A 25,476-nucleotide genomic window follows, 5' to 3' on the forward strand; every position below is an offset into this window, starting at 1 on the left:
GCACTTGGTCAATGCTTTAGAGCCTTAATCGTAAGTAACTTGAGCTCCATAGCTCACTTTTGGCAAGTAATAGGCATGAATATGCAGCAGACACAATTCACGCTATTGCCTACTGATGTGTTCCTGGATAGAAATGAAGCATATTGTGCCATTCCACCATTCCATTGAAAGCTTGAGAGATGGAGAACAAGGTTATGAAGTCCTTTTTTGCATGATAGAGATCACGGGCAATAGATCTTGTTCAGCCTTTGGCCATGGATTCTTGAGAGAAGCTTGAAAGGAAAGGGAAGAAACCCCTGTTCTTGAAAAGTAACTCAAGTTTGAACCAAACTAAGTCCTGTAACCTTCATTTTGTCCAACTTACCCCAATTTTTGGTCCAAAACTTGGTCATGAGTTGCCAAATTGGTTGGATCCCGCCATTATCCACTGGTTCATGCCAAGAACCTCCATCTTAGTCACAGTTTGTGAGAGATCTCCATGTCAGACCATGGTTATAGAAGAACTAACTCCTATGACTAAATTTTAAGTGCAGTTTTCACTCCCTAGTCACTGCAACTAAATCTATTGCATGAAAATGACTTCTGACAAGATCTAAACTAATGCTCTGATACCAATGTAAAGAAGGACTAATCTAACAATTGAAATGAACAGGAAAATCAAAAATACTCTAAGATACAAATGACAAGAAATGAACTAAACTGAGATTCCAACATGGCCATGCCATGGAACAACTTCCATTACCATAGCACAATGTAGCCATGGACTATCATCCAAGTACAAGAAAATGTGAAAGACAAGAAGAATGAATTTTTTGATAATGCCAAAGAATAATCCTACATTAGCACTTCTTGCCTTTTATACTAAAACCTAAGTCCTCTTTCTCTAGGCTCAAGTATTTACAAAGTTTTATACTTGGAATAGGCTTTAACTCTTATGTTGATAATTTGCTTCATTACATACACCATGCTGCACATTTGCAATGAATACATGTGCAGTGAATACATCTATGTACACCACATTGTCCTTTTTAATCTTATCCTTGCCTCTATGTACACCTAATTAACTTAATAGCTCTGTGACTTTCTCAATAGCCAATTCACATCTGGAGGGAGACTTCATTGTGTATATATAATTAATATGTAACTTCAATAACTCCTCAAATATATGCATGAGGCAATGTAAAGTGAAAAAATTGTCATTTTCAATGTTAATTAAAAATATGGCTTTTCAATTCTCATCAAGGGGTGACCTATTTAGCAGCACCTTTCTATTGCATCCTAGTACTCCTCCCTTCCATACAATATTATCCATAGCCTTAAAAGAATTATTTTTTTCATATAAAATAAATAAGGCAATGAAGTTTATGCCTTAATATCATAATTGAACATATACTTTAAAGTCTTGAGATTGCCGCCCAAGTGTCAATTAATATTGAATTATCTAAGATTCTTGCCACTTATTTGCTTAGAAATTATATTCAAATTTGGAGTACATTGGACGATTCGAGAGAGAGCATTATGGACCTCCTTGGGCACTTTGACTACTTCTAGTTACCAAATTTTCTTTTTTAACTGTACATTAAATGGTTAGATAAGAATGCTATCTTTTGTATAGGCCATGGTATAATTCATCAATGTAACATCCACCCTCTCCAACTTACATCCTTTACAATTTGACATCCATCAAGGTTGATAACAAACTCCAAGGTTGAAACAAAACCTAGTAATTATAGTTGGTACAAACTTAGTAGAAACAAGTATATGATATTGAATTTATAATGTTATATTAGAACAAGTCAATATTTTTTAATAGCGTCGCACCTTATAGAAATGAGCCATGGCACATTGCAACTTAACCAGTGCAAAAATATATATATTAAAGTTATCATAGTCATAAGAAATATTTCTAGCTTTAGTTCCCTCTAATTTCGTTTTTCTAGTGATTTTATTAAAAAATATTGTATTAAATTAGCAATGTATATATTTCGTACTCATCTTATAGCTCTAAGCCAAAATGATCGAGGCAAAATCATGTGCTTTAGCTATGAGCAATGCATTTGCTATCTTATTGTATATGACCTCATAGCCTTGTCGACTACCTTCAACTATATCACATACTATTTGAACTTTTTCCATATAAGAACCTCATTTAAAGTAGCAAGCTGGGGGGCACATGTCAAGGGTCTCTCAAAATTTCAATCAAATGCTTATGTTTTAAGAACGCCTTTAGAAGCTCCATCTACTGACCCTCACCTTAGCATTTAGCATCATTAAAAAGGTTTCTTTTTTAAAAAGAGACATTTTCAAAGAGTGTAGTAAATTTAGATTGTCTTTCAATAAAAAATAACAAGCCTACTGCTTAGACACGTCTTTTTTGTGCTCCACCATTCAAGGATTATGATAGCATTGGTAGTAATTGACATTTCCTTTCCTTATAACTTTAATGAAGCATTTGCTTCTATAATGTTCTTTTTATTTTTCATTTGCTCCAAAAATGATTTTAGTGAAGCATCCTCTTTTTCCAAGGTTAAATTTTTTTGTGTGTCCTCTATCATCTCTTGTCCCTTGTCTTTACAATACTTCAATTCTTCTTCAAGCTTCTACACTTTGATTTCTTGATCTTGTGGCTTTTTGCAACACACTTAAAGAACCTTCGATTGTAACAAAGATTGATGAGTGATAAATAACATTGATTAATATTATTGATATATATGAATATTTCTATCTAGGCATTTGCAATAACCTAATAGACCATTTTTACCATCCCCAATAAAAGTGAGCAACAAAGAAGTGAAATTAAAAGGTGGATTTAGCCTAGTAGTAAGGTCATTAGGATATAAGAAACCATCTATCCAAATATCAATATTTTCATTTCTCTCTAAATGATATTGACAAATAATTATTACACCTAAGCCATACTTGCTATAAGGGGACTTTGCAATAGCATACTCTTCATTTACACGAACATGCAAATCCACCTTCCTCTTACAATTTCTTATGTCTCTAAGTGGTTGCATTAGAAAGTACAAGATAGAAGAGAAAATAGAGTAGATTAAGTTTTTAGTATAATATTGATTTAGAAGGATAAGAGGACAAAAGAGAGTATGAAAAATGCTTAAATACATGTATAATATTATTAGACACCACTAGAGATGGAAAAGACCATGTTTTGAGAGATGAAAAAAAATGTCACTTTTTAGGGTCATAATAAGTTTGCCCTGCTAATATTGCACTTAAGAGGAGTAGTGGAACATAAACTAGATATATAACTACCTCTACAAGCTCCCATATACCACATGTGTGGGTATTAAAAAATGTAAATTGATTTCAAGGGCCTCTAATGCAAAAAAGTACATTGAAAATGGATATTTAGACTCGCAATACAATTGGATACCTTTTGCAAGAAAGAAATCTATTTTAGGGTAAAAAATAAAATTTATTTTTAAGAAAAAATATAAATGATGAGTTGTTGATGTGATACTTTTGGAAGAGTGGTGGTCCCATCTTGGATGATGAACTAATTTGGAGTGTATTTAATGCAAAAAAGTATATAGAAATGGAGTGTTTCAACTTGAAATGTGATTGGATATCTTTTGAGAGAAAAAACACATTTTTAAAAAACTTTAAAATGTCATTTTGGAGACAAAAATAAATTCAAGTTGCTTATATGGCACTTTTGAAAGAGTGATGGTGCAATCTTAAAGGATGAAAAAGGCTAGTTACTAGGGTGAACATAAAGGGAGATCGCTCTCCTTTCTAGATAGGGTCCACCATAAAAATTAAGTGGGGCCAAGGAATGCAGGGGGCTAGGGAACAGAAAGGCATGCAATGATGGCCATTAAAGAGGGACTAGTCTAAGATTATTCCTAATCAATTTCTTATGATGTCCTTTTTGAGTTCGTATTCCCTCTAATGTGCATAGAGGGCTCATAACAATTAGGAGGACATGAGCCTCTAGTAGAGCATCTCAAGACTAGTTGGGGGGCTTATACATCTTGTCCTCTCTAACCAACATCATGGGCCTCTCATAACAATTAGGAGGACATGAGCCTCTAGTAGAGCATCTCAAGACTAGTTGAGGGGCTTATACATCTTGTCCTCTCTAACCAACATCATGATCCTGCATTTACAAGCCCCTTAAGCCAAATACTATTTTTACCTTTTTATTCGGTCCATGCATCAAGAGAAATGGTGCACAATATCGAAGAACCAAAATCTTCCCATCTAAAGTCAGATTTTGATGTTTTTCTCCATAAATTATAGAATAAGTTGGGACTTTGTTGTAGGTATTTTGAAGTTTCCTTTTTTGCCTAAATTCCTCTCTTTGTTAAGCTAAAATTCTACCCCAACCTTGAGGATTGCTTTGATGCAATATTTTCCATAGTTTTGGGTTGAAATGTTGTCATCCTTCTTAATCATCCATCAAAAATCCTAACCCTTCTCAAGCAAATGGTCTAGGCTAAGTCTACTAATAAGATCTTAGTGAACATCCCTAACCAAAGTGGTCTCTACCTCGCGCAGTGATGACTGGGACATCAAGCTTATGGAAACCAAAGTGGTCTCTGACTCGCGCAGTGACTGGGGCATCAAGATGATGGAAACCTTATGGACCTATCGAACAGCCTATAAAACAACGATAGGACAAACTCCTAGCCATATTTTTCTCATATTTTTGGTTGTACCATTTAGCAAGATGGATTGCCTTATGCATGGTATTGGGCTACACATCACCAACCTCTGATGAAAGATGGAGATCAAGTCCATACACATACTTGTTTAGTTTTTCCAAATTTGAAATCCTCTCAACATACATTTATAAATTCAAAACATATTGGAGTAATCTCTCCTATTTTGGAACCAACTTTTCAAACCTGTCTAGAATAGGATATACCTTTTTTTTACTCTGTTTCAACATATTAACCCCCTGTAACTTACAAATATCTTGTGATAACCTAAGATACTTCTGGAGGAGGGCTATAAGGGCTTGTGGGGATGGATTAATAACCTACAAGTACCAAATCACTGTTATAATACCCCTACAAGGTTCCTATAATACCTATTATTGATCTAAACATGTAATATCCTACTTTTGTGCCATGTTTATGATTGTAATCCCTATGGGAAAATGACTTACTCCTAAAATCTTGACTAGATTGGCCCCAACTTCCAACCAAATGATATCCCTACACCTACAATTATTTTTGTGGGTTACAGATCACCAAGGATGTGTAAAGTTCCTCTCGAGCTAGGATTCTACACCCCTTCAAGGTCATAATAATCAACAAGGGAGATTCACCTCTATTTTGTCTTATTAACTCACATAGCATCCACTTTTCCTTGTGGGAATATGCATGGCAAGTTCATGCTAATGCTAGGAAAACATTAACGACATGCCAACTGAAAGGTGATTATTTCCAATATTTTCAACAATATGCAATAGGGCTAAACTTGAAGAGATTAAATGATTGGGTGTAAGAGGGATTTACTCTGATAATTAGTAATTCACTAATTTATCTCATACCTCTTTTGCAATCGATAACATCTCTTTCAATTTTTCAAGCAAACCAATGATTTTTAGAAGCAAAGAAAACATGATCAATGATGAGGATTTTCAAATTTGCAATCATTCAATAAGAGGCTAAGAAAAGTCCTTTTGGCTACTATATGAATCAAGCATTCAAATGTAGATGTTTCCTTTCAAACATGAAAAGTTTAAATTATTAAAGCTCCAAGCATATGGGCTATGGTTCAACAATTGGATAGGGAGGAGGAATCAAGAATTTGAAAGTTACCTCAGCCAATATTTGTCGATGACTTGAAGCTTTAATTTCATTGGAATCCTTGCACAATGAGTGATCAACACTAATGAAGACTTCGTTTCTAGCAAAATTCTCAGTATTCCAAGATGCTTAGAATCAAGAGATTAAGCTTCAGAGAGCAAAATCCCCAAATCAAGGTAGCATTTGAAGAAGAAAATTCACCCCATAATGATCCCAAGCTTTAATCTTGCTTGGTGCTTATAAATGATTGCTGTCAAAGGTTTCATGTGACAAGATTGTATGCCTTTCTTCAAAACTCTTCAAGATTCAAGCAAGGCTTGAGAGTACCCTACTGACCAAAGTGTATAGATGAAGATGAGGACTCCAAATAAGAGGGGAAATGGTCAATCCATGACTAATGACTAGTCTTGAGTATAGAGCACGGGGGGTTCACTCATAGTAAAGAAGACATGTCATCTGTGTGCAAGGACTTCTAAAAAAACCCCTATTTATAAAGCTTGTAAGACTAATATATCCCCCTATTTAAGCTTATAAGATATATACATGTATGAATTTTGATGTATCCCCTTTCTTAAATGTAAGTCTTCATAGAACATATACTAACTTTCTTTTTAAAAGTTGGAATTATCCTAAGAAATTAAAAGTATCAAAATGGTCATATCACAAAGTGATTTATGTAGTGGCACTTGGATACCATCGAAGTATGTGTCACAATGTTTTTGAGTGCCCGTGCCCCCTTACCACATCAGGAGAGAGAGTAGGGGAATTGAACCCCTTTATACTTAAAGTGACTACACCCAGTGGACACCAAGCTCTCTTTGGAAGAAGGGGAGTTGAATCTCTCTACCAAAACCAGGGAGAGTGCCAACTCCCCCCCCCTCCCACACTATGATTAATACAAATCAAGAAAAAAATTCAAACAAAAATTAAAGATTTAATTTTTTGCTCTAAGAAAAACTTGGGTTTAACCCCTTATCAAGCACCTTGAAACTCCTGATACTAACATCTAGTTAGTAGTCACAAATTACAGTACACATGAATGAGTGAACTTAGCAAAGAGTAGCAACAACACAAGCATCACATGTACGTGTTTAAAAGTGCTTCCCTTCATAGATATCCTTGAATGAAATACATGTTGAAGATACCTTCAAAATTGTAATGTTGCAATGTACTTTGCTTTATTACCATAAGATTATCAATACATATACTTTTCTTCACCACCATCAAAGGATTTCCAATGCAGGCATACGCCTTTTTTATTGCATATTGGTGGTTGAGATGGACCCAAAACTATTGGCTATTGCCAAGTGCATGCACATGAGTGATGGAGAGATTTTATGACCTTAAAACTCAAATTACACCCAAAATGGTCATAAATGTTTATGAGTCTAAAACTCAAATTACACAATAACTAGATGACGACAAAAGTTATTTGATATTTCTTGGTAGCATGTATGATGTATACATAACAGCTTTCAACCTGCAAAGAAAAACAAGATTATTAATTTAATTCTAATGCATAAGGACAACACATTAAAACTATTATAGATTTGTATTTTACTCTATGCGCTTCAAATTACCTTATGTATCTTTTACATAGTCGTTGAAGATCTTATAGTCATTGGGATCAAGTTGATATTTCTTTGATATTGGATCATAGCTCAAATTTGCCAGAGCAATTATAGATTCCAAGGACACTGATTGATTATCAACAAGATCATATGTGTAGCATCTACTTCCTTTGGTTTTTTGATACCATGCTAGATGAATCTCCACATTTGGAGGACGATCTAGAAGATCAAAAGGGCCCCTTGTCTCTTTCATACCATTTCGTAGCTTCATTCTCATACTCATTACTCTTCCGAGGTACCATATGCCTTTCTTGACCCCTTGATTAGTATTTGCAACCTTGCCTTTTCTTTTGAGCTTTGTATTATCTCTAAGTATAATATCTTCAAATAGAACCACACAATCATATCTTATTCCAAGGCAAGTATTGGTTTGAGGTTTTGACTTCATCTCAAATGAGAAATATACTCCACTTCTTACCCTTGTTAATCTATCCTTTGATAACGTTGGGTTTCCATTCAATTGGCTCACAAGTGTGCTCTTGCACAAAGTGTTCCCATCAACTTCCACAAAATGTGATATTTAGCTCACCACATTCTCCTCATTGTCAACTATAGAATCCATGACATGGCGAAGCTCACTTTGTGCAATTGTATCCTCTTCATCAACATCCAATATTCCACGATTACATCTCCAACAAAATCATCCAATGAAACTTCTTCTTCTTCTTCAAGATTGTCATGTGCATTGTTTTCAAGATGCTCTAAGATATATTTTTCTTCCCATGAGGCACCCCATGAAGCTTCACCTTCCATACCAAGCTCGCAACACATGACCTTTGCTTCTGCTAAGCCCTCCTTTAATGCATGTACAATCTGCTCATCAATACTCACAACCATGTAGTCATTTAAATTTGCCAAAGGAATGCCAGGCATATGATTCATATCAACCCATATGTTTTCTTGCTTTGAGTGAGCTGTCGAAAAACTTAGATTTGAACCTGCTTGAAACTCTGAAATTCTATTCAATGCTCCTACACTACTCAACAAGTCACAACCATCATAACACCTCTCGTTGCTAACCATTCCACCTACTTTACTAAAGAAATTCTCACAAGCATCAGATCCCGTAGAAAATAAAGGAACTGCCAAGTGACTATATCTGTCTCTCAAGATCTTTATGAGAAGAACCACAAAGTGACATGACAATTGGATGTCCATGAAAGTTTCTCTAATAATGAAGTTTTGCTTGAGCGTATATACATCATACTTGGTGATCCACATGCGCCAAATCCTAATAAAACATCATAAATCAACTTATTAATAAGACATAATGGTGCTACCATAGCAACAACATGAACATACAATATCAGTTAATTATTTAAATATGTTCAATAGATAACATGAATTTTGTACCTAAAAAAGAAGGTACCATTCCAGCAGCTTTCACATGCTCATACAAGTTGAGCGTAGGAGATAGGAAAATATCAATGTATGCTACCACAATTGAGAGATACACCTTTGTACCAAGTGTTCGCTCTTGACGATGATTGAATCCCATCTGCAAGAGCTCTAAACAATTTTGAACTTTACGTCCGGCTATCCTCTGTGCTGATCTCCACTTTTGTCTATCTTTTCTCTCTATATCTCCTTCTTGCAAACCATGATCATCAACCTTGAAACTTTGATATACCAAGGATACATGATTCAAGGTGACAAGACCATTACCAAGCACTAATCTTTTAGATGCATTATCTAGAGGATTAATCATCTTCTTTCCATTATGTATATAATCTTGGTCATGTAATCCAATGATGCTTCCATCATCTTCCATAGAAGCTGTGGATGGCCAACTTTTCCAAGAAATTGAGTATCGAACACCTGTAAGAGAGCTATAATCTTCAACCGTAAGCTTTCTTCGCTCTAAATCTCCATCAGAAGCATGACCAAGTATTGGTCCAATCACATCCTTCACATACATATTCCAATGCAAATTGACTTCTTTCCATTGCTCCTTGATGGGCATAGAGTCAAACCTATTACAAGTTAGTTGTATAAGAAGAACTAACTTTGGCAAGCATTCAACAAGAGGATTTGCAATCAATACTCTTTCATAGTGGGCGATCACATTATGCTCAAATGCATCAACAATTCTATGATAACCATTTTCACCATCTCCAACAAGTACTACGAAATTTGAAATGCATGTGTGATCTATCTTCTTTCCACAAAAACCAACAAGTTGGTCATCTCTTGCTATCCACCTCACCATCCTCTTGATCATAGTCTCATCTTCAGCAACAATGATAGGTACACTTCCCATGCAAAGCCCATTTTTCAACATATGATGCTTATATGTTTCTGCCACATGCTTGAATACATCCTCTCTCAATCCGATCCTATAACAAAGAGCTTTTCTCATAGGCCTAGATGTAGTTGAAAGATGTGGACCTTGAAGATTCATGGACAGAAAGTTATGCAATCTTGTACCTCCCCAAATCTTGACAACTTCAAAGAGATTTTTTGTTGTATCAGAATATCGCTTTCCTTGACCCACTCTTCCTATGTTTTGAGAGATGTCGATGAAAAAGTCCCACAAAGCTTTCTTCCCCTCAAATAAGCCATGCTTATGTGCATTCACAATATCAGTGCAAAACTTCTTTACATCTCCTCGTACCAAGGCTTTAGAAATGCTTTCTTGAAGATTCCTCACCTTTACACTCAAAGTAGCAACCTTTGTCCTTGTGAACCATATTTCTTTTTTGAGTCGTCGAACCATTATGTTTTTAGTCCTAGCAATTCTCAATATCTCAGAACGAGTCAAGTAATCCAATCTTCTACTACCTCTAGTGTCTCTTAATCCTCTTTCCCCTCTAGAGTGCATGTCTCGATACACACACATGCAAAAGTCTCTCTCCTTGGGAATGGATGCACATGATGAGCACTGGAGATTGGAGAAGGGAACTCCCTCCAAACTTACCCGCTTGCAATCATTGTGACGAAATGTGCCATTGATCTCAACAAGCTCTATTCCCAATAAAATCATTGCCTTTGTGCTTGGCTCACAAGTCCAATGCACACCTCCTCTACTATCATCCAATTGCATTGATCATGTGGTTTCTAAACTTATATAATCCTTGCCAAAATCCCCAACAAAGAGTAGCAAGCAAACTCTCCTCTGCACAGTACATAAATTCTATTGTTCTCTTCATAGAATAATGATTATTACAAGAAAGAAAAAAACAAATCCATAATGCCAAAAAATACCAAGACTTGCTAAAGCTGTATACCTGAAGGTCTTTGTGGCAACTTAGAACCTGATGCACTGGAAAATATCAAACATAGTGAAAACTATTAGTTAGAGTAAAAATTTCATTGTAAAAAAAAACAAACACCCTTTTCTTGAATTAAATACCTGTGGATTGGATTGGTTTAAAAAAACCAATCAGATTTCTTTGATTCTTGTCCAAGACAATTACGTTACTTGGGCGGCCTACTTTCTTAAGCTCATCACCATCTCCTTTAGTAGCGGCTTTCACATGAAGCTTTGACTTCATGTGCTCTATCATGCACAATCTCAAAGAATCTGTCTTTGGGAACAATGGTAGCCACTTATCATCCAGTGGACACATTATGAAAACCTTTGACAAGGTAGTGTAGTCTCCGATAGTTTCAGGAACAAGTTGAAATTCTAGATCATTCTCACTTCCAAAAGAAGAAACCTCAAACATTGCTTCATCTATTTTTTGTTTATTTTGTGTCTTTATCTCCTCCAATGATGGTGTGACTCCAAGCATGTCATGCCTTTGCTTCCCTTTCTTATCCAAGCCAATAGCTCGTAAATGAGATAATGACTTGATATGCGAGTGTGTGAAATTGTACAGAGTATCATGCCCTCCTTGACCATAAGAGCATTCACACTCCTCACACCAAATTTGAAACAAAGCTTTCCCTTCCTTATCCTTAGACATAAGCTCAAACCTATCATGTCAACCCATGGATTTTAGCTTTTCCTTAGTGTTCTTGATATCCCTCTCCCACCTCTTTATCTCAGATGATATGCCAAGAAGAATTTTGAGTCTATTTTTTGGAACATCTTGGAAAACGCTCACATCATCCCTTGTCGACTCCATCCCATTGCTAGATACATGAAGATCACTAGCTCTAGCTTCCATGGATGGCTCCGGCTCATTGCTAGCCCCAACTAAATTCTCTCTTTGACACTTGCATGGTGACTCACTCTCCTCTCTCAATTGAGTGGTGACCTCTTCTACATCAATTGTCCATCTCTCCTCTTGCTTTGCTCCAACAGGAAGCATTCTAGAACCTCCCAAAAAGACAAATTTATTTGAGATCAGACTATCAAGGACAATATCCTCTCATAAATCTTTATAAGTTCCTCCTTCTTTGAGAAATAAAAATCCCAAAACATGGCTTTGATCTGTACCCTCATTTAGACGAATCAATATTTCCTTTCTTGCCATACTTATCCAAGATCAGTAAACTACAAAGCAAGAGATTCCCACTTTAAATGCTGCAAAATCAATGTAGACAAACCAAGAAAGAAACTATCCACTCAGGATACAACATTGGCATAGTGCTAGGGGGTTGTTCCTACCCATAATAAGCTTGAAACATAAGCACATAAGTTGAAAATGCCTACCCAACAAAAAAAGGATCAATGACTCAATTTTCTTCTCTCTGTCTCTGTCCCCCCTCTCTCCTCTTTTTTCCTTTTTTCTTTTCCTCTCCCTCTCTCTCTCTCTTAAATTTTATATTTTCTCTCTCTATAATTCTCTTTCTCTTTGTTCCCTCCCTCTCCTCTTCTTTCTTTTCTGCTCTCTCTCTCTCTCTCTCTCTCTCTCTCTCTCTCTCTCTCTCTCCTTATTTTAATTAAACAAAATATTTACATTAAAAAGTTTAATCTGGAGAGAGAGAGAAAACCTAGGCCCTACGCATGAGAGAGAGGGGGGAAGGGGGAGAAGAAAAATGTTTAATTAAAAAAATACTATTCTCTTTCCTATTTCTCCCCCTTCTCTCTCCGTCTTCTTCTTTTTATCCTTCTTCTTCTTCTTCTTCTTCTTCTTCTTCTCTCTCTCTCTCATTTATTCTATCTCATTCTCAAAGTATGTGAAAAACTATATTCGAAAAAATTTAAATTAAAAAAAGCTTTCAAAATGTTTAATTAAAAAAAATTTAAATTAAAAAGTTTAATCTAACAGAGAAAGAGAGAGAGAGAGAGAGAAACTTTTGATTTAAAAAGAAGTTTGATCATTTAATTAAGGAGAGAGAGAGAGAGAGAGAGAGAGAGAGAGAGAGAGAGAGAGAGAGAGAGAGAGAGAGAACCTAGGCCCTACACATGAGAGAGAGGGAGGGAGGGGAAAGGAATTTAATTAAAAAGAGAATGGGATTTTAATTTAAAAAAGGGAGGTAAGGAAAGGAGGTTTTAATGAAAAAAGCGAAGAGAAAGAGAAAATAAGATATTACACGTGAGAAAGAGAGGAGGGGAGGGGATTTTGATTAAAGAAAAGAGGTTTGGAAAAGGGGGTAGGTTCAGAAAGCCCTCTGGAGGTTCGAGGCTTTCCAAACCTATAGCTAAAATAGTATAATAGAGAGAAAGAGAAAGAGAGAGAGAGAGAGAGAGAGAGAGAGAGAGAGAGAGAGAGAGAGAGAACCTAGACCCTACGCATGAGAGAGAGGGGGAGTGGGAGAAGAAAAATGTTTAATTAAAAAAAGACTATTCTCTTTCCTTTCCTATTTCTCCCCCTTCTCTCTCCATCTTCTTCTTTTTATCCTTCTTCTTCTTCTTCTCTCTCTCTCTCTTTATTCTATCTCCTTCTCAAAGTATGTGAAAAACTATATTGAAAATTTTTAAATTAAAAAAAGCTTTTAAATGTTTAATTAACAAAAGTTTAAATTAAAAAGTTTAATCTAACAGAGAGAGAGAGAGAGAGAAACTTTTGATTTAAAAAGAATTTTGATTTAATTAAAGGAGAGAGAGAGAGAGAGAGAGAGAGAACCTAGGCCCTACACATGAGAGGGGGGGGAGGGGGGAGGAATTTAATTAAAAAGAGAAGGGGGTTTTAATTTAAAAAAGGGAGGTGAGGAAAGGAAATTTTAATGAAAAAAGGGAAGAGGAAGAGAAAATGAGATATTACACGTGAGAAAGAGAGAAGGGGAGGGGGTTTTGATTAAAGAAAAGAGGTTTGGAAAAGGAGGTAGGTTCGGGAAGCCTTCTGGAGGTTCGAGGCTTTCCAAACCTATAGCTAAAATAATATAGTAGTATTCCCTCCCTCTCCTCTTCTTTCTTTTTTGCTATATATATATATATATATATATATATATATATATATCTCCTTATTTTAATTAAACAAAAAATTTACATTAAAAAGTTTAATCTGAGAGAGAGAGAGAGAGAAAACCTAGGCCCTACGCATGAGAGAGAGGGGGGGAAGGGGGAGAAGAAAAATTTTTAATTAAAAAAAGACTATTCTCTTTCCTATTTCTCCCCCTTCTCTCTCCGTCTTCTTCTTTTTATCATTCTTCTTCTTCTTCTTCTTCTCTCTCTCTCTTTTATTCTATCTCCTTCTCAAAGTATGTGAAAAACTATATTCAAAAACTTTTAAATTTAAAAAACTTTTAAAATATTTAATTAAAAATTTTAATCTAACTGAGAGAGAGAGAGAGAGACTTTTGATTTAAAAAGAAGTTTGATTTAATTAAAGGAGAGAGAGAGAGAGAGAGAGAGAGAACCTAGGCCCTACGCATGAGAGAGAGGAGGGAGGGGGAGAAGAAAAATGTTTAATTAAAAAAAGACTATTCTCTTTCCTATTTCTCCCCCTTCTCTCTCCATCTTCTTCTTTTTATCCATCTTCTTCTTCTTCTTCTTATTCTCTCTCTCTCTCTTTTATTCTATCTCCTTCTCAAAGTATGTGAAAAACTATATTCGAAAAATTTGAAATTAAAAAAAAGCTTTTAAAATATTTAATTAAAATTTTTTTAATTAAAAAGTTTAATCTAATTGTGAGAGAGAGAGAGAGAGAGAAACTTTTGATTTAAAAAGAAGTTTGATTTAATTAAAGGAGAGAGAGAGAGAGAAAGAGAGAGAGAGAACCTAGGCCCTACACATGAGAGAGAGGGGGAGGGGGGAGGAATTTAATTAAAAAGAGAAGGGGGTTTTAATTTTAAAAAGGGAGGTGAGAAAATGAGGTTTAATGAAAAAAGGGAGGAGGAAGAGAAATTGAGATATTACACATGAGAAAGAGAGGAGGGGAGGGGGTTTTGATTAAAGAAAAGAGGTTTGGAAAAGGAGGTAGGTTCGGGAAGCCCTCTGGAGGTTCGAGGCTTTCCGAACCTATAGCTAAAATAATATAGTAGAGAGAGAGAGAGAAAACCTAGGCCCTACGCATGAGAGAGAGGGAGGGAGGGGGAGAAGAAAAATGTTTAATTAAAAAAAGACTATTCTCTTTCCTATTTCTCCCCCTTCTCTCTCCGTCTTCTTCTTTTTATCCTTCTTCTTCTTCTCTCTCTCTCTCTCTTTTATTCTATCGCCTTCTCAAAGTATGTGAAAAATTATATTCAAAAAAATTTAAATTAAAAAAAGCTTTTAAAATGTTTATATAAAAAAGTTTAATCTAACTGAGAGAGAGAGAGAGAGAGAAACTTTTGATTTAAAAAGAAGTTTGATTTAATTAAAGGAGAGAGAGAAAGAGTGAGAGAGAGATATATATATAACCTAGACCCTACACATCAGAGAGAGGGGGGGGAGAGGGGAGGAATTTAACTAAAAAGAGAAGGGGGTTTTAATTTAAAAAAGGGAGGTGAGGAAAGGAGGTTTTAATGAAAAAAGGGAAGAGGAAGAGAAAAATAAAATATTACATGTGAGAAAGAGAAGAGGGAAGGGGGTTTTGATTAAAGAAAAGAGGTTTGGAAAAGGAGGTAGGTTCGGGAAGCCCTCTTGGAGGTTCGAGGCTTTCCGAACCTATAGCTAAAATAATATAGTAAAGAGAAAGAGAGAGAGAGAGAGAGAGAGAGAGAGAGAGAGAGAGAGAGAGAGAGAGAACCTAGGCCCTACGCATGAGAGAGAGGAGGGAAGGGGGAGAAGAAAAATGTTTAAGACTATTCTCTTTCCTATTTCTGCTCCTTCTCTCTTCGTCTTCTTCTTTTTATCCTTCTTCTTCTTCTTCTTCTTCTCTCTCTCTTTTAATCTATCTCCTTCTCAAAGTATGTGAAAAACTATATTCAAAAAATTTAAAATTAAAGAATCTTTTAAAATATTTAATTAAAAATTTTAATCTAACTGACAGAGAGAGAGAAAGAGAAACTTTTAATATAAAAAGAAGTTTGATTTAATTAAAGGAGAAAGAGAGAGAGAGAGAGAGAGAGAGAGAGAGAGAGAACCTAGGCCCTACACATGAGAGAGAAGGGGGAGAGGGCGGAGGAATTTAATTAAAAAGAGAAGGGGGTTTTAATTTAAAAAAGGGAGATGAGGAAAGGAGGTTCTAATGAAAAAAGGGAGGAGGAAGAGAAAATGAGATATTACACGTGAGAAAGAGAGGAGTGGAGGTGGTTTTGATTAAAGAAAAGAGGTTTGGAAAAGGGGGTAGGTTCAGGAAGTCCTCTAGAGGTTTGAGGCTTTCCGAACCCATAGCTAAAATAATATAGTAGTATTCTCTCCCTCTCCTCTTCTTTCTTTTTGCTCTTTGTATGTTTCTCTCTCTCTCTCTCTCCCTCATTTTAATTAAACAAAAAGTTTACATTAAAAAGTTTAATCTGAGAGAGAGAGAGAGAGAGAAAACCTAGGCCCTACGCATGAGAGAGAGGGGGGAAGGGGGAGAAGAAAAAATTTTAATTAAAAAAAGACTATTCTCTTTCCTATTTCTCCTCCTTCTTTCTCCATCTTCTTTTTTTTATCCTTCTTTCTTCTTCTTCTGCTCTCTCTCTCTCTCTCTCTTTTATTCTATCTCCTTCTCAAAGTATATGAAAAACTATATTCAAAAAATTTTGAATTAAAAAAAGCTTTTAAAATGTTTAATTTAAAAAAATAAATTAAAAAGTTTAATCTAACAGAGAGAGAGAGAGAGAGAGAAAGAGAGAAAACCTAGGCCCTACACATGAGAGAGAGGGAGGGAAGGGGGGAGGAATTTAATTAAAAAGAGAAAGGGGTTTTAATTTAAAAAAGGGAGGTGAGAAAAGGAGGTTTTAATGAAAAAAGGGAAGAGGAAGAGAAAATGAGATATTACACGTAAGAAAGAGAGGAGGGGAGGGGGTTTTTATTAAAGAAAAGAGGTTTGGAAAAGGGGATAGGTTCGAGAAGCCCTCTGGAGGTTTGAGGCTTTCCGAACCTATAGCTAAAATAATATAGTAGAGAGAGAGAGAAAACCTAGGCCTTACGCATGAGAGAGAGGGGGGAAGGGGGAGAAGAAAAATGTTTAATTAAAAAAAGACCATTCTCTTTCCTATTTCTCCCCCTTCTCTCTCCGTCTTCTTCTTTTTAACCTTCTTTTTCTTCTTCTTCTTCTTCTTCTCTCTCTCTCTCTCTCTTTTATTCTATCTCCTTCTCAAAGTATGTGAAAAACTATATTCGAAAAATTTTAAATTAAAAAAAGCTTTTAAAATGTTTAATTAAAAAAGTTTAATCTAACAGAGAGAGAGAGAGAGAGAGATAAACTTTTGATTTAAAAAGAAGTTTGATTTAATTAAATGAGAGAGAGAGAGAGAGAGAGAGAAAGAGAGAGAGAGAGAGAGAGAAAGAGAGAGAGAGAGAGAGAGAGAGAACCTAGGCTGTACACATAAGAGAGAGGGGGGGAGGGGGGAGGAATTTTATTAAAAAGAGAAAGGGGTTTTAATTTAAAAAAGGGAGGTGAGGAAAGGAGGTTTTAATGAAAAAAGGAAAGAGGAGGAGGGGAGGGGGTTTTGATTAAAGAAAAGATGTTTGGAAAAGGGGGTAGGTTCGGAAAGCCCTCTGGAGGTTCGAGGGTTTCCGAACCTATAGCTAAAGTAATAGAGTAGTAAGATATGAAAAAATCAATTATGCAAACTCTTCCTTTCATATATACCTAAACAATAAAAAACTCATCATAATATTAAGGATACCTTATTTTGTAAGATATGTGCTTATATATGTCACCTAACCTCCTTGAAACTTCGCAAAGCTTCTTGCATTATTGATGTGTTGGTGTAAAACAAAAGTAGACACATGTAGATCTACAAAAAATGTGATACTTTTCTTAACTTCTTATTGTGTTTATTAATACACACATCTACTTGGTTAAGAAGCATCATTGTTTAAGTCCCCTTTTTACCAACTACAGAAAGGCACATTAAGGCTATCCAATGATGTGGTGAGATTAGCTAGGGAGCTGCTTCGATCAATGGCCAACCTGGCAAGAGCCAAGAAGCTAGCTAAGATGTTGAGTAACCAGTCCACATGGCAAAATTAGGGGCAAAGGCCTAGCTCAATAAACAATAGTGGTACATTGGCATCACACAAGTTGCACACAGAGCTCTGAGCTAGCCCAATAGCTACATGTGTAGATTGATAAGCATGAAGGCCATGCCATTTTTGTTAAATTGTGTGTTGGTGGGTGTGATGGTGGTGGGGATGGGTGGATGCATGTGAGAGAGTAGGCATATGTGACATAAGAAGACATGGTGATTGGGATGTTGATCATGGTGTGGGAGATGAGATCCACTACTCGACACACCTACCATTGCTGGACAAGATGGCACAAGAGAAGAGGGAGATGACATTTGTGGGTGCAGCCCCATTAGTGGGTGGTCGTGCAAAAGGACGTGGCCCAAGTGGTCAATCAACACGTCTTCCACCTTCCTTGAAACTCTTCATTATACAAGCCCTTGTGATTAGTATTGCCTGTTTATGAATGTGGATTTGTCCCTTTGTGATTTGGGCGTGGATGCATGGTTCAATGCTTGAATTTGTCTGCCGTGCATCCAGTCATATTAGACATGCAATACAACAGTCTTGGTTTTTGGTCATTGTCACATCCGTTTGAGGCAGTGTGCAACAAGCCTAGCGATGGGGACAAAAAGGAGCTTGTGCAGAAGAAGTGGAGTGAGGAGGCCCTAGGTAGAGCTGGTTGTGGGTGTAAGAAAGACCATTCAAATTTGAGAGAGAGAGAGAGAGAGAGAGAGAGAGAGAGACGTTGCAATTTTGAACACACACTGGCTCTATCCATCGGAAAGAAAGAAAGAACCCAAGAAAGAAAGAGCTTCCTTGCCTGAATGAACGCTAAAAACCAGTAATACAACCCATACATACACACAGCTCAGGAAGATACCTCCGCCATCGCCCCACCATGCTTCACCCTCGCGTGCACACGCCCGCCGGAAAGTCCCGCTTCGCTCCTCCTCCTCCTCCTCCTCCTTCTCGCCCCCCCATCCCGCCTTCTAACCCCTCTTTCTGTGGCAACAAAGTTCGCGTGGTCGCTAGGATCCGGCCCTTCCTGCCCGCCGAGATCGCAGGACTCTTTCCTGACAAGAAACCTGTTGCCTGCATCGCTGTCTGCAAAGGCCATGGCTCGGAAGAGGACACCCTCCATATCCAAGATCCAATGTCCAGGTCCGCTGCAATTTCGTCGTTTTAGCCTGGATACTACTAGAAAACTGTAAAATGCGTTCCATGTAACTGCGCGATTTTTCATGTATGCAAATTGGTGACGAGAATTCTGCAGAAGTGGCATTCATCGTGCTTTGAAGGCACGGTGAACTTCAGTTTCGCAATCACAGCAACTGGAAGGGCTGCAATGATAAATTTCTCTTCCTGTGTCTGTAATTAGGAGATGCACTTTCTTGTAACTGCATAATTTCATGTATGCAACATGTGATGCGATTTCTGTCCAGTTGTCACTCATCGTGTTTTGAAAGCATAGCGAGCCTGAATTTCACAATCACGGTGACTGCATGGGCTGCAATGATACATTTCTCCTGTCTGTGTCTGTAATATGGAGATCTATGCAGCCTTCCAGCTGTTAGATGTCCTTATATCTCTGTATGCATCACAGTTTCAGAGTTGTACGTTTCAAATGAATGTGTTCTTCTCTTCCTGTCAAGAAGAATCATGCTTCACACATACCACACTTTTAAAGACAGACGGATGACAAGTTTCCACTTCCTCCATGCTGGCAGCCGCGAAGGTTCTTTCAAGGTTGATTCTTGCTACGGTGAAGGAGAAGAAATCAGTGCCATTTTTGCCAAAGAGGTGGAGCCGCTTTTGCCTGCTTTATTTCAGGGCTATAATGCAACTGTGTTTGCATATGGAGCAACAGGCAGTGGCAAGACATACACAATGCAGGTCAGATTTCATCTACTGGTAGACATAATGTGAGACAATACCACTTTATGTGCTGGGCTTGATTGGACCCTCTCACTAGCTGTAATGCATGTTAACTGTAAAGCTATGCATATCACTGGTTGAGTGTAATAAATTCTCCATGTGAAGTGTTTTGGTGCAATTGGATGCAGGGCCTTGAGGATCACCCTGGTTTGATGCCTCTGGCTTTGACAAGCATCCTTGCGATGTCTGAACATTACAATTCTCGGGTGGAGGTCTCATACTATGAGGTTTACATGGATCGATGCTATGATTTGTTAGAGCCAGGAGCTGCAGAAATATCTGTTCTAGAAGGGAGTGATGGAAGAGTACAACTGCGTGGGCTTTCTCAGGCAAGGTTCAGTAACTTTGTGGTGACATTTTGCATTGCTCGCATTGTCTCTTTTTCAGTAAAATAGCTTGCATTGTCTCTTATCAGGTGCATGTCAAAAGTTTAGCAGAATTCAGGGAAGTTTTCCTGAATGGATGCTTGCGTCGAAAAGTTGGGCAGACTGGATTGAATGATGCTTCTAGCAGGAGCCATGGTGTCTTGATGGTAACTGTGACAAAGGATGATAATATCTCAGGCTTTCAAACTATTGGAAAATTGAATCTTATTGACCTGGCAGGTAACCTTATGCAAGGACTACATCCTTACCTATTTTTGACGACTCCTCAGTGTTTAATGTAAACTGTCATATCACTACAGGAAATGAAGATAATCGCAAAACTGGCAATGAGGGTGTCCGTCTTGCAGAAAGTGCACGCATTAACCAGTCTCTTTTTGCACTATCTAATGTCATCAATGCATTGAACTCCAATGAATCAAGGGTGCCATATAGAGATAGCAAGCTCACACGCATACTACAAGACTCTTTGGGTGGCACAAGTGGGGCTATCATGATAGCATGCTTGGTAAGTCAGCAGCTGTCTTCATGTCTACCAAGATATTGAATGTCATTTTGTTCATCTGTGGGCCAACATTGAGCCTGTCTAATGCAGAATCCAAGGTCATACCAAGAGGCTGCTCATACCTTGAGTCTTGCAGCTCGCTCTCGTCAGATAATGAATCTAAATGTGGAGAAGAAGAGTGGGCCAGACATAAAAGTGGATATGGAAGCAAAACTTCAGGCATGGCTTGCAGCTAAGGGTAGAACATCTTCAGTTAAACCTAGTCCTTGGAAAGTTAAACCTCTTTTCTACACTCCTTCTCGACAGCATATCAACCACATTAGACGGTTGGAAAGAAATGCATCTAAAGAGTCTTCTACGTCATTGAAGCCCAGGTAATTTAGATCTCATATTCCAAAATGACATTTTCTGTTGTGCCTCGCCTTACTCTTCCCTTTGCACTTCTGCCAGGAGAATTCATGTACCCAGTCAACCTGACAGTTTTGCTCAGGAGGTAAACTCAAAGATCCTGGTTGTTCACTTCTGTAGTTCTTCCCACGCTCAAGCGCTCCAAACGTGTAAACTAACAAGGAATATCCCACCCTGCCTAACAGAAGCATTCTGTCTGTCATGTTTCATTACTTCATGTGACTTAAATTTAAATTATGCTCGTGTGAAGATGCTTCCACCAGAAGCAAAAAGAGATTGTCAGCTTTATAGGGTTTTGAGCACACACGTGACATGAAACATAAATTATTAAAGTGTGGCATCATATGGCAAATTGATGTCCATCAGCACCTTGCCCTTGTTCATTACTATTAAACATAGATGCTTTGCATCTGACTATCCTGTTATTACCATTTCTATTTTATTGAGCATTCACATGTATCATCTATGCATATTTTGACTGTATTTATTCTTCTGTGAAATGCTAAAATCAATTATTGTGACTTATGGGCAATAAGCAGGCAAAGGGAAGGGAGCAAACAGTACTGAGATCCTCATTACCATCTACAAATTCAAGGGACACAGGGCAGACATTAACTGAAAGGAATGACGCCCTAAGAGATGATCAGAGCAGCATGGAACAATGTAGCAGTACAGACATCAACTCACTTGAAATAAGTGGCATATACTCGGAAGAAGAGTCTTCTCATATTGGTGAGATGGTGCAAATTCCAGCTCATTTTGCAGTTTCCATTACACCCCCACCACAAGGCTTTTGCACCCTTGTTAATCTCTCTTTGTAACAAATAGAAAATTTGTGCTTTTGCATGCAGGCACGGTGATTGAGAGAGAAAAGGAGAATTTTCCCCTTGACCTGCCCCCATTTACACCACATCCAAATATTATGAAGAAATCTTCTTCACCACCATTGAGTGAGAGGTTGAATAATTTACGGTCAGCCATGAAAGATATTCTCCAGCCTAGGAGTGTTAATATGCCAAATGAGGAGTCTCTCAAGCCCACATCAAATGAGTATTGGTCTCCCAAATTCAAACAGCTCAACCTGTCTCCTTTTGCATCACCTGACAAGTCAGTATCAGTTGCGGCATTCAAACTTGAACAAAGTACTGGGACACCACTGGAAAAGTTCAATAAGAATGGCTCTGGCATCAAGGTCATATCATTTACTTGAATCCTGGTCTTCCCAATTGGTCCTAAGCTTGTTTTGTGCTTTCATCTTCTGTCTTTTATTCTTACAGAACACTATGGTAAAGGAGTACCTTAGTTTTCTCAATACTGCTAGCAGGTGAGACATTGCAATTTAATGAACTTGGTCAAGTATACACTTAAAATGATCTTGCATATCTAGACCAAATATTAAGGACTAATGCCTAACTGTGCTGTGTACAGGGAGGAGCTTCTGGAGTTAAAAGTGAGACTGTCCTAAACGTGAATTTTGTTTATTAAGTTGAAAGAAAACTCGACAGTATTGTTACAATTGTGCTCCTCAAATTGCAGGGCATTGGAGATAGACGAGCTGCCTACATTCTTGAGTTGCGGAACATGTCTCCCGAACCCTTCAAAGAGGTCTCCCTGCAGTTTTAGATGTTTAGATTTTGATTGAGTTTTTGGTAAATGTAAGATCATCTGATGGATGTTGTTTGCAACAGCTGGAAGACCTTGAAAGGATAGGTATTAGTAAGAAACAGGTGAGTACACAGATGACAGATCTACCTCCAAGAAGACAAGCTCACTGCTAACATTCTTGCTGCTAACGCTCTCTTTGCTGCACTTTGCAGGCATTATCTCTCTTCACAGATACAGCTCGTCAGATCTTTTTTACAGACTGAGGATGCGAGGCTTCTGCTGCTCCTTATGCGCACACACCTACCCTAAGCACATTACGTCTAATGATATTCAACCTCTGAGAGTTGAATCGACAGTTGCATACAGCCGTGCTATTGCTATCACATGATGTCTTCATACATGATGAAGGCAGTACATAACCGTTTGGTAGTGACTTGGTGTTCCTTTATCTTAATTGAATTCAAGGTTTAGCCACGCAGAATGAAAATGCCATTTGGCTTTGTAAACTATAACTAGTGTTTCCCAATGTGATGTCAAGAAAACAATAATTACAAATTTCATCTATGAAGCAGCTGAACCAAATTTCACCACACTTTCCTATTTTCTTGATTAGAATACAAGGGCATACATCAAGCTTGGAGTCTCTCGGTGATGATGACACATTGCTAGATAAATTAATTGCTACAAATCAAACTGTGCGCAGTACAATCCTTCGACATCCATCACTCGCAATTTCTAGCAGAAGAAAAAACACACTGACTGCCCTTTTTGTTGCTACTGCAACCCAATCAAGAAATGGCTGATCTGCATATGAGAAATATGTTTTGTGGGGCAACTGCCATGACGCTAATAAGCAATAACGTGCAGGGCTGTGCAGAGGAGGTTGCCCGAGGTTGTGGAGCTGCAGAATATGCCCATGCCGAGAAGCATCTTGCTCTTTGAACAGAAGTCAGTGATCAATGCATGTCAAAATTGGGCCCTGGGTTGAATCATCACCCCTGCTGCTGCGAAGCCATTGGAGAGAGAGAGTCCTTTCCATGAGGCTATCTTATTTCCATGAGGAGGAGCTTCGAGCCGTGAGCTTACTACAATAAATCGATCCAATCTGCGTGCGCCTGACGCCACGTTACAAGCAAACAGTGGCTAGAAGCATTGATACTGCTCTGCCGTGCGCTCAATAGGATGTCTGAAAGGCTGCGTGAGTATCCTTTCTAGCCACTACGGAAAGCAGTGTTCTTCGCTCGCAGCTTCACTCGCGCATGTAGGATTTTTGCACAACCTCTCGTGCTCTCAAAGTCATAGATTTTTCGTCTCATAACACAACGTGACTGAAAGGGGCTACATCAACATGTCAAATAGGATGCCAGCAATTGGCGTGGCTAGTTTCACTTGCATGCACCACATCAAGGCACGTTACACATCTCAACATGGACTCAGGCATTAGGTGGTTATCCTATACATAACACAACTTGATTGAAAGGGGCTATAACATGTCAAGTAGGATGCAAACAACTAGGGTGGCTAGTTCCACTTGCATGCACTACATCAAAGCATGTTAAACATCTCGATATGGACTCGTGCAATAGAAGGCATGGTAAACATCTTGACATAAACTCATGCATTAGGTTTCTGTCCTACATACACATAACACAACTTGATTGAAAGGGGCCATAATAGCATGCCAACAAGTGGTGTGGCTAGTTCCACTTGCATGCTCCACATCAATGCATGTTAAACATCTTGACATGGACTTCTGCATTAGGTTGCTATCACATGCATTTGACCATTTAGGGTAGGAGTAGACTACACGAGCTTGTAACAACCTTTATTCACACATTACCAAATTAACTACACTTCCACCACATGCACATGGATATAGCAATCATGAAGTGGCCTCATCAGAAAAGCAAAGTAGCCATGCTACATTAGAACTTCGCTTTCTGTACTACTTCCCCACATTGTATTTCACTTTATCTTTCTCTCTCCACACTTTATTCTCTCTCTTTATTTATATAAATTTAATATTCTATGTGTCTCTAAATTCTCTTGCTCACTCTCACTCTCTCTTTCTCCCCTTTCACCCCTCCAAATCCTCTCTTTGCCTCTCAAAAATTTTCCTCTTTCTATCTCTCTCTCTCTCTCAAAAGTGCTTAATAAGAAATGATTTAATTAAAATACACTTAAATTTAATTATATTTAATTGAAAGTGTTCAATTGAAAATTTTTACGTTGAAAATGTTTCATTTAAAAAGAATTAATTAAAAAGAAAAAGAGAGGGGAATTGGCATTTTTAAAAGTTTAATTAAGAAATGGTTGATTTAAAAATAATTACAAAGAGAAAGAAAGAGAAAGGGGGAAGGGCATGAAATTTTAATATAAAAAGGTTTAATCGGAGAGAGAGAGAGAGAGAGAGAGAGAGAGAGAGAGAGAGAGAGAGAGAGAGAGAGAGAGAGAGAGAGAGGGGATGCATGTCAGAGCCACACATGAGAGAGAGAGAGAGGGGGAGGGGGCAAGGCATGTAAACTTTATCTAGGTTTGGAATATTATCTAGGTTCGAGAGGGCCTCTAAAGGTTCAGGGCCTAAGCCATAATCAAAATACTATTGTAGTGTAGATGAACTTTCAACAATATCATCACAAAACATGTACTATTGCATGCATTAGAACATACTTTTAAAAAATTGGTGCCATTATCAAAACATTTGAAGCTTTTGAATTTTGCATATTAAACTATGAGTTGGCTATTGTAGCCATATGAACTATTCTTGGTAATGTAGCATAGGATTAAGTTCACTCCTTGAATCTAGACGAAGAGTGTTCCTCCTTGGGTAGACGGTTATAATGTGTGCATGTATGTGTGTAAAGCCTTAATA

General features: G+C 37.6%; 2 protein-coding genes and 1 pseudogene across 2 annotated transcripts; 1 reads left to right on the forward strand and 2 right to left on the reverse strand.

Moving 5' to 3' along the window:
• Positions 1 to 7,361: 7,361 nt before the first annotated feature.
• On the reverse strand, positions 7,362 to 8,632 carry LOC148027762 (uncharacterized; annotated as a pseudogene).
• A 97-nt stretch (positions 8,633 to 8,729) lies between these two features.
• LOC148027763 (uncharacterized) lies at positions 8,730 to 10,232 on the reverse strand. Its single transcript, XM_087689874.1, has one exon. It carries the CDS (start codon positions 10,230 to 10,232, stop codon positions 8,730 to 8,732), a length of 1,503 nt encoding a protein of 500 aa, XP_087546000.1.
• Positions 10,233 to 18,495: 8,263 nt separating this feature from the next.
• On the forward strand, positions 18,496 to 23,194 carry LOC148027764 (kinesin-like protein KIN-10C). Its single transcript, XM_087689466.1, has 14 exons — positions 18,496 to 18,929; positions 19,496 to 19,661; positions 19,832 to 20,032; positions 20,119 to 20,308; positions 20,389 to 20,594; positions 20,682 to 20,965; positions 21,042 to 21,084; positions 21,539 to 21,731; positions 21,851 to 22,191; positions 22,277 to 22,323; positions 22,428 to 22,449; positions 22,536 to 22,604; positions 22,688 to 22,726; positions 22,817 to 23,194. The coding sequence occupies exons 1-14, from the start codon at positions 18,667 to 18,669 to the stop codon at positions 22,865 to 22,867; spliced, it is 2,115 nt and encodes a 704-aa protein (XP_087545592.1). The 5' UTR covers positions 18,496 to 18,666; the 3' UTR covers positions 22,868 to 23,194.
• Positions 23,195 to 25,476: the final 2,282 nt, after the last annotated feature.

Source organism: Lygodium microphyllum, chromosome 12 (genome assembly GCF_053477565.2).
Source record: "Lygodium microphyllum isolate KBCC chromosome 12, Lygodium_microphyllum_v1.1.10, whole genome shotgun sequence".
Taxonomy (NCBI): domain Eukaryota; kingdom Viridiplantae; phylum Streptophyta; class Polypodiopsida; order Schizaeales; family Lygodiaceae; genus Lygodium; species Lygodium microphyllum.

Coding starts and splice junctions, on each gene's coding strand:
- LOC148027763 (XM_087689874.1), bottom strand. CDS start 10,232: ATGCACTCTAGAGGGGAAAGAGGATTAAGAGACACTAGAGGTAGTAGA.
- LOC148027764 (XM_087689466.1), top strand. CDS start 18,667: ATGCTTCACCCTCGCGTGCACACGCCCGCCGGAAAGTCCCGCTTCGCT. Junction 18,930..19,495: donor ATCCAAGATCCAATGTCCAG/GTCCGCTGCAAT, acceptor CCATGCTGGCAG/CCGCGAAGGTTCTTTCAAGG. Junction 22,324..22,427: donor TTTCTCAATACTGCTAGCAG/GTGAGACATTGC, acceptor TGCTGTGTACAG/GGAGGAGCTTCTGGAGTTAA.